This window comes from Cebus imitator, unplaced genomic scaffold (genome assembly GCF_001604975.1).
Source record: "Cebus imitator isolate Cc_AM_T3 unplaced genomic scaffold, Cebus_imitator-1.0 Scaffold4, whole genome shotgun sequence".
In the NCBI taxonomy this organism is placed as follows: Eukaryota; Metazoa; Chordata; class Mammalia; order Primates; family Cebidae; genus Cebus; species Cebus imitator.
In genome coordinates this window covers 834,714-844,343 of record NW_016107319.1, presented here as the reverse complement: position 1 = coordinate 844,343, position 9,630 = coordinate 834,714, and the positions used below count along the sequence as shown (strand labels likewise).

General features: G+C 40.1%; 1 protein-coding gene across 3 annotated transcripts in view; it reads left to right on the top strand.

The window, feature by feature from the left end:
* MPV17L (MPV17 mitochondrial inner membrane protein like) overlaps positions 1 to 4,289 on the top strand; it is a 14,551-nt gene extending 10,262 nt beyond the window's left edge. Inside the window, exons 3-5 of one of the 3 annotated variants that reach the window (XM_017533318.2) lie at positions 1,069 to 1,163; positions 3,431 to 3,460; positions 3,538 to 3,607. In XM_017533318.2, coding sequence (XP_017388807.1) covers positions 1,069 to 1,163; positions 3,431 to 3,440 — 105 coding nt within the window. In that variant the 3' untranslated portion in view covers positions 3,441 to 3,460; positions 3,538 to 3,607. Of the gene's footprint in view, positions 1 to 1,068; positions 1,164 to 3,430; positions 3,461 to 3,537 lie in introns of all 3 variants that reach the window. The other 2 variants (XM_017533314.2, XM_017533326.2) reach the window with 2 other exon arrangements.
* Positions 4,290 to 9,630: the final 5,341 nt, after the last annotated feature.

Sequence of the window (9,630 nt, the reverse complement as noted above, 5' to 3'; positions counted from 1 at the left end):
AAAAAAAAAAAAAAAAAAAAAAAAAGCTATAATTACACACATACTGGAGGACAGGGTATCCCAGGGACAGAAGGAGCTAAGTAGAGTTGACAATATGTAAAGCACCGTGATATGCCTGGAGGGGAGAAACCACAGGCAGTTTGGTGTCCATGGACCATTTGCTGAGCAACTTGGAATAAGTTTGGATCCTGGAGACTGTTGAATGCCCCGAGCTGAGGATCTTGAACTTCACCCTCAGATAATGGCAGCTAAGGAAACCAAAGTTAAATTTCTTATGTAACTAAACTTACAAAAGAAATAAGGAAGCACGCTGCGTGCAGTAGCTCACGCCTATAATCCTAGCATTTTGGGAGGCTGAGGGAGAAGGATCCCTTGAGGTTACGAGTTCAAGACCAGCCTAGGCAACATAGCAAGACCCTGTCTGTATTTATTTAAAAAAAATAAAACTGGCCGGGTGCGGTGGCTCACACCTGTAATCCCAGCACTTTGGGAAGCTGTGGCAGGCAGATCACTTGAAGTCAGGAGTTTGAAACCAGTGTGGCCAACATGATGAAACCCTGTCTCTACCAAAAGTACAAAAGTTAGCCGGGTGTGGTGGTGCGCACCTGTAGTCCCAGCTACTTGGGAGGCTGAGGCACGAGAATCACTTGAACCCGGGAGGTGGAGGTTGCATTGAGTCAAGATCACGCCACTACACTCCAGCCTGGGTGACAGGAAGAGACTCAAAAAAATTAAACAACAACAACAAAATATATATATATATGAAATGAGAAAGCAGTGGGCATAGGAAAGGCTTGAGGGATATTTAAGAAGGTAGAATGAGTGGGTCGGAATGATTGATTGGAAGTAGGGGTAATGGATTCAGGACACCTCTAGGAACCCCACAGTTCTAGTTTAAGTAACTACATGGGTACTGGTTCATCACTTGATTCAGGACACAGAGGAAAGGAAGCCAAAAAAAATGAGATGAGTTCTATTTGGGAAATGCTGAATGCCAGATGTCTTTGGGCTATTCAGAGATTGCCGAAGCACAAGGAAGAGTTCACGGCAATGTTTAATTATTTTTAGTGCTCACACGTCCCAGATTTGGCCAGTGGGAGTCCCTCCAAGCTAGTTCCTGTGTCCTATGACATCATTCAGCTTCTTTCTCCGTTTCTTCTTTTGTAAGCCACTTCCTTTCTGGCATGATAATATGTTCCTCGACTGTCTTGTACCTTGTGTCTTGTACCTGCCCTGCTTTGCTCTGGCCCTGGCATCAACCATTTCTCCGAGGAGTCCTGATTCCTTTTTATGGGAGAATGTTGTAAGAACAAAATATACTACTACATCATACTACATTCTGACAAGAAAAAAAACACACAGTCATAAGAAATAAAGCCATGGTCGGGCACAGTGGCTCATGCCCTCAGGAGGCAGAGGCAGGAGGATTGCTTGGGGCCAAGAGTTCAAGACCAGCCCGGCCAACATAGTGAGGCCCCCGTCTCTATAAAATAAAAAGAAAGAAAGAAAATTGGAAAGCTATGTTTGGATGAGTTTAGTCTTCTGATTATTTTTGCTAAAGTTTAAAAAAAAATTTTTTTTTTTTTTCAGACAGAGTCTCATTCTGTCACCCAGGCTGGAGTGCAATGGCATGATCTTGGCTCACTGCAACCTCCACCTTTTGGGTTCAAGCGATTCTCCTGCCTCAGCCTTCTAAGTATCTGGGATTACAGGTTCTCACCACCATGCCCTGCTAATTTTTGTTTTTTTATTAGAGATGGGTTTTTGCCATGTTGGCCAGGCTGGTCCCAAACTCCTGACCTCAGGTGATCTGCCTGCCTCAGCATCCCAAAGTTCTGGGATTACAGGAGTGAGACACCATGCCCAGCCTTAAATTTTTAAATATACTTTAAATATAAGATATATATTTTATGTACTATCTACTTTTAAATATAAACATAAATATTATAAAGCTTTTAACTGTTCATTTTAGAAACCTCAGAAAATACAAATTAGGAAAAAGAAGAAAATAAATCTCTAATATCACTTTTAAGGATTATTTTAAAAACCTCTAGGTTTTTTTTCGAGACATAATTTACATATCAAGTCTTTTTAAAAAAATTCATAATGGTGACGTTTTCATCAGAATGCGTAGGATAAAGCTTGTTAAAATGTCTAAGATATTTTGTAACATTTAAAAATTTCAGCTAAACTTGTCCTATAGCATCACATGATTTAAATATGTTAATAGAAAATCATTCATAAACCATGGTTTGGCATATAGTTTTAAAAATTTGAGACTGGACTCAGTGGCTCACGCCTGAAATTCTAGCATTTTGGGAGTCTGAGGCAGGTGGATCAGGAGGCAGACTGAGGTCAGGAGTTCAAGATCAGCCTGGCCAACATGGTGAAACCCTGTCTCTACTAAAAATACAAAACTTAGTCAGGTGTGATGGCAGACGCTTGTAATCCCAGCTACTCAGGAGGCTGTGGCAGCAGAATTGCTTGAAACCAGGAGGCGGAGGTCAAAGTGAGCCGAGGTCGCACCACTGCACTCTAGCCTGGGCAACAGAGCGAGACACAGTCTTTAAAAAAAAAAAAAAAAAAAAAGGAATTTGGCCAGTGAGGTGGCTCATGCCACAATTCTAGCACTTCGGGAGGCTGAGGTGGGAACATTGAATATTCATGAAAAAAAAAAAACAGCCTGGGCAACATAGACACCATGTCTCATAAAAAATTAAGAAAAAAGAATTCATTGATGATTCTGTATTTACAAATATATTCCTGCATCATTTGTTCATGGTAACCAGGATATTACAATACATAAATATATGCTATTATTTTCAAAGCAGTTGTCTTCCAGAATTGGTACTGATTCTATTAGACTTTTCATTCTGGAGCTAAATATAAAATTAATACAAATGTCTTGTAACTAATAGCTTTTTTTCCCCATAATTCCCCAACCCCCTTCACGTTAGAAGCCTTAAGTAGTCTAATTTAATCAGCTTAGTCTGAAATATGATACTACATTGGCATCTTGTTGGCCTAGTATTGCTTACTTTTTTATGAAATGAACTCTGCAATTGTTTTGTGTGGTTCAAAGGCATTCTAGGCCAGGTGTGGTGGCTCACGCCTGTAATCCCAGCACTTCAGGATGCCAAGGTGGGCAGATCATCTGAGGTCAGGAATTTGAGACCAGCCTGGCCAACATGGTGAAAACCTGTCTCTACTAAAAATACAAAAAGTAGCCAGGTGGAGTGGTGTTGTGTGCCTGTCATCCCAGCTAGTCAGGAGGCAGAGGCATGAGAATTGCTTGAACCCAGGAGGCAGAGGTTGTAGCAAGCTGAGATCGTGCCACTGTACTCCAGTCTGGGCGACAGATTCAGACCCTGTCTCAAAAAATAAAAGACATTCTAATAACTATTTTTTTTTTTTTTTTTTTCAATTCCAGAGCGGACTGATGTACTGGCCCTTTGTACAGGTGAGTTCCGCCTACTCAGAAATATTAACTCAGGGCTTTGGTTTCCATGTGGCCCTAACGGACTCTGTCTGTTCCAGCTGACCAACTTCAGCCTTGTTCCCGTTCAGTGGAGAACAGCTTACGCGGGGCTCTGTTCTTTTCTCTGGGCCATCTTCCTCTGTTTTTCCCAGCAGAGTGGTGACGGCACATTCAAGTCAGCTCTTCCCTTTTTTCATACCAAGGGGAGCAGTGCCATCAAAGGGTCCCCAGAGAAATGAGAATTCAAGGACTCTCTTAAAGGGACCACACTGTTGACCTAAAATACACAGGATTGCCTGCAGACTGAATACTTGATTCGCCAATTATGTACTTCATTTGGAGGGATTACTGCTATTTGTTGACCCACTTGTTTTTTAAATTATCCATGATTATTTGTGAACTATATTCATTTTTTCCTGTTCTAGTCTGAAAGCTTTACTTCTCTAATATTTTGGTTAATATAAATACTAGTGGCAAAATGGCATTTTAGAATTATTAATATTTCTAATATTTTAAAGTGAGTTTCAGGAAACTTGGTTTTGATTCTTTACATTTCTATTCTAAAATCTCAGGTTATCTCCTGAACATGTTTGAGTCAGATGAACTTTTCTACCAAAAAATAGTCCTTATACTGAATTTTAATTTACATATAACTCAATCGAAATGAAGATTTAATAACCAGATTTCTTTCCCCAAAACATACATAATTTGTTGCTATTTTGATACTAAAATTTAGTAAGTACCTTTCTTTTTCTTTCTTTCTCCTTCCTTCCTTCCTTCCTTCCTTCCTTCCTTCCTTCCTTCCTTCCTGCCTTCCTTCTTTCCTTCTTTCTTTCTTTCTTTCTTTTTTCTTTCTTTCTTATTTGAGATGGAGTCTGACTCTGTCGCCCAGACTGGAGTGCAGTGACACAACCTCGGCTCCCTACAGTCTTCTGGGTTCAAGCGATTCTCCTGTCTCAGCCTCTGGAGTAGCTGTGGGATTGTAGGCATGTGCCATCACACCTGGCTGATTTTTGTATTTTTAGTAGAGACGGGGTTTCATCATTTTGGGCAGGATGCTCTCGATCTCTGCCTCAGCCTCCCTCCTAAAGTGCTGGGATTACAGGCATGAGCCACCTCGCCTGGCCTTTTTTTTTTTCTTTTTTTCTTTTCTTTTTTTTTGAGACAGACTTGCTCTGTTGCCCAGACTGGAGTACAGTGGCATGATCTCGGCTCACTGCAAGCTCTGCATCCCAGGTTCAAACAATTCTTCTGCCTCATCCTTCAGAGTAGCTGGGATTACAGGTGCCTGCGACCATGCCCTGCTCATTTTTGTATTTTTAGTAGAGACGGTATTTTGTCATTTTGGCCAGGCTGGTCTCAAACTCTGGCCTCAACTGATCTGCCTGCCCTGGCTTCCCAAAGTGCTGGGATTACAGGTGTGAGCCACTGCACCCAGCCCAGTAAGTACATTTTTTATTACCAAAAAAAGAGTAGATTAGAGTATGACTGGTGTATTCTGTATAGAATGTATTTTATTGATGTCTTACATTTTTATAATTTCTCAGTTAAGTACTTTTTAATTATTGCTTTTTAGTTTTGAGAACATTCAGTTGACTAAAGCACCTCATTTCCCAGATACATGAAATAAAATATTTGGACTCTTAAGGAAATACAGTGAATTCCAGAGGAAGGAAGAATTCTAATCCATAAGGTAGCAGGGAAAATAATTACCTCAAATTTCACACTGATGTTATTTTGTGAAAATCAGTGCTTTAAATTACATCTTTATACTGTAGAGTAAACGTGAGAAACTTGATCTAATATTTAGTATTTATTCGGTTTGTCTAATCTCTACACCAGCAAATTTTAAAATTATGTAACTATCTCAAGAAGTTTCACTTGGATGTGATGGCTCATACCTGTAATCCCAGCACTTTGGGAGTCTGAGGTGGGAGGATCACTTAAGGCCAGTAGTTCAAAACAGCTTGGGCATTATAGTAACATCCCATCTCTATTTAAAAAATAAAAAGTTTCAGCAAATTTCACCTGAGAATTGCACCACAATTTTGTTATTTCCAATGTCTTGTTCCATGGATTTCAAGTTGCGAAGCCCTGAACTGTTAATTTATCTTGAGAATTTATATTTAATCTTAATTTAAGTATACCTAAAAATTGAGCATATAATTAGTATAATTATGTTTCTATAAGTCATAAGTATATAGTTTACAAGTATATAATTTATCTGAATGTAATAGACAATGATATATTTTACATTATTGGGACAAGAGTAAAGAAATTTCTAAATGGTTTGTAAAATAATTTGTTATTTGCATTGTTGTAAAAGTAGTTAATACAATGGAAAAACTGTTTCATAATAAGATACATTTTAACATCAAAAAGTGTACCCAAGGTAATTATAAGTAGTACATGACAAAACTTTACATAAGCTGTTTTATCACTTTTATGATGGAAGAACAGTGTTTGCATTTTGTATACAAGTACTTGCGGCTGGGTGTGGTGGCTTATATCTATAATCCCAGTGCTTTGGGAGGCCAAAACAGGTGGATCACTTGAGCCCAGGAGTTTGAGACCAACCTAGGCAACATGACAAGAGCCTATTTCTCCAAAACACAAAAATTAGCCAAGCATGGTGGTGAGAGCCTGTAGTTCCAGCTACTTGGGAGGCTGAGGCAGGAGGATCTCTCAAGCCCAGGAGGCCAAAGTTGCATAAATAAATGGATGCAACTGAATGACATGAGGTTTCTCTTGAAAGAGAGAGCAAAAGATATTTTAATAATACTAATAATAAGCCTGGGTGTGGTGGCTCATGCTTGTAATCCCAGCACTTTGGAAGGCCAAGGCAGGTGGATCCCTTGAGGTCAGGAGTTCAAGACCAGCATGGCCAACATGGTGAAACCCTGTCTCTACTAAAAATACAAAAATTAGCCAGATATGGTGGCGTGTGCCTTTGGTCTCTGCTACTCAGGTGGCTGAGGCAGGAGAATCGCTTGAACCTGGGAGGCACAGGTTGTAGTAAGCCGATAAATATAAAAAGTATTTAAGTACTAACAGAGGAAAATTTCCACCGACCACCCTTTAGCTTTAAATAATATACCCAGTTTACTTGTAATTAAAAATCATGCATCATTCACAATTTGTCTTTTTTGTTTGTGCAAAAACTATCTTTTATCTGTATTGTGGTTGATTGGGTGAGAGGGAATTAGACCACTCGAGTTTGTGCATGTTTAAATTTTTCTGGCCAGGTGCAGTGGCTCACACCTGTAATCCCAGCACTTTGGGAGGCCAAGGTGGGCAGATCACTTGTGCTTAGGAGTTCGAGACCAACCTGGACAACATGGTGAAAGCCTATCTCTACCAAAAATACAAAAATTAGCTGGGTGTGGTAGCTTGCACCTGTCCTCCTAGCTGAGGCAGGAGGATCACTTGAGCCCAGGAGGCGGAGGCTGCAGTGAGCCTTGATTTTGCCACTGTACTCCAGCTAGTGCGACAGAGCAAGACACAGTCTCAACAACAACAACAACAACAAAAAAGACAGAAAGAAAAGAAAATTAGCTTCGGTATTTCAGGTTGTATTTAAATAGGGACTTCACATCAACTATGTTCACTACAGTTGACCAAATTAAGTGTAAATAGTCTCTTTAATAGAGAGATTATCTGGAATTGCAGTTTCTAACTCATACGTCATTGCTGTAAACCTTATTTGTTTACTGTTTCTCTTCCAAGGACTGTCAATCATCCTTTAAGATTCACTTGAAGCTATGAAAAGATATTTTTTGTTACATGGACAGCTTACTTTTAGTTCAGTAAAATGTTATGTGAATTTCTACAGAACGTTTGCCAAAATGAATTATATCTAGAATATGCTTAACAATATATTCTGGAGGCAGCTTTCATTTGAAATTAGGTTCATCTTCTGAGAGTATTAAAAAGTTAATGGGTTTTTGTGCCTGAAGATTTTGACATTGCATTTGGCTACATTTAATTCAGTTTCACCCATAAGGTTTGGCATCTAAAGGAATTAAATCACTGCTAATGTAATTAAAATGATTGAAGATGTTTCTTTTAATACTTTACGCAGCTGATACGTGAAAAGGGAAATCTGGGGTTTAAAGATAAAGTGTGTGCTGGAGTTGAAAGGTTAGGAACGTGAAGATCTGCGAACTGTAGCCAACCCAGTGCATAGAAGGCAGTAATTACTGAGTAACATTTTTGGTATATATCAAGTAAAAGCTTGTCTTTCTGGTTCTCTTCTGCTTTGTGTGTCCTTCTCTTAACTGCATCTTTATTCATCCATTTCTTCCTTCCTCTTCCTTTGTCCACAACCCAACAAACCTACTGCTCTCTGCTCTCACTCCCTGTCTGTGCCATGACCACTCAAACATCCCAGGAGGGCAGAATAACTGTAATGAGGGTAAGGGCCCGGGCACTTAAGGACTCGACAGCCTTGCTTTAGAGAGCATGGTAGCAGAGGATCCTCTCTGGTGTCTGGGAGAAGAAAAGGAGGAATGAACATCCCAGGAGGAATTTATTTTTATTTTTGAGATGGAGTCTCACTCCGTTGCCCAGGCTGCAGTGCAATGGGGTGATCTTGGCTCACTGCAAACTCCGCCTCCTGAGTTCAAGCAATTCTCCTGCCTCAGCCTCCCAAGTAGCTGGGACTACAGGCGTGTGCCACCATACCCAGCTAATTTTTGTATTTGTAGTAGAGATGGGATTTCACCATGTTGCCCAGGCTGGTCTCGAATGCCTGACGCCTAGTGATCTGTCCATCTCAGCTTCCCAAAGTGCTAGGATTACAAGCATGAGCCACCATGCCTAGCCTAGGAAGAATTTTGAACTGAGTAAATACCAGGTGCCTCTTTCTTTTTTGATACCCTGTATCTTCCAAATTAGTTCTTACTTTCCTCCCCTTACCCTTCAAAACTTAGTTTTTTCATCCGGCTGATTTTAGCTTGTGCTAGAAAAAGGTTCGGGCACAATGGCTCACACCTATAATCTTAGCACTTTGGGAAGCTGACATGTGAAGATCACTTGAGGCCAGGCACTGGAGACCAGCCTGGGAAACATAGTGAGACCCTATCTCTACTACAACAACAAATTAGCTGGGTGTGATGTCACGCACAAATATTCCTGAGTACTCGGGAGGCTGAGCTGGGAGGATCACTTGAGGCTGGGAAGCTGCAGTCAGCTGTGATTTTGCCACTTGGGTGACAGAGCTAGACCCTGTCTCAAAAAAAAAAAGATTCAGTAAGCTAATTTACTGAGATACAGATAACAGCTTTGAGTTTTTATTTTATATTTTATTTATTTTTATTGCTTTTTGAGACAGAGTCTCGCTCTGTCACCCAGGCCGGAGTGCAATGATGTAATATCGGCTCACTGTAATCTTCACCTCCTGGGTTAAGCAGTTCTCCCTGCCTCAGCCTCCAGAGTAGCTGGGATTACAGATGCTAGCTCCCACGCTCAGCTAATTTTTGTATTTTTAGTAGATACGGGGTTTCACCATGTTGGCCAGGCTGGTTTCACATTCCTGACCTCAGTTAATCCACCCACCCCAGCCTCCCAAAGTCCTGGGCGTAAGCCACGGAGCCTGGCCTTGATCTGTTATTTTCTAATATTCATATTTACATCGGTGCCCTGTTTCTCTGAGCCGCAGGCCATAATGTCCTTTTCATGTTCTAGGTAGAAAGTATTGTAAAAGCAATACCAATGGTTGCATTTTTAAGTTTAAATTTTATGTAGACATATATTAAAATTTTGATGTCATATGATTTTGCGTGTATGAAAAATAAAAATCTTAGTTAAATACAACAAATGACTCTGGCTACTTTGTGTTTTTGGTGATCTGATTATTCTGGGAAATATTTAAAGGTAATTAGTTTTATACTCTGTAATCTTTCCTTACACATTTACTCTGGCTGGAGATACAAGTTGTTCTTGTCTATTTATATATGTCCTTTACATCACTTATTGAAGTCTTCCAAATGTTAACCTATTTTTTAATTTTTTCTATTAAAAATTTTTTTTTGGCTGGGCACAGTTCATGTCTGTAATCCCAGCTTTTTGGAAGGCCAAGATGGGCGGATCATATGAGACCAGGATTTCAAGACCAGCCTGGCCAACATGGTGAAATCCTGTCTCTACTAAAA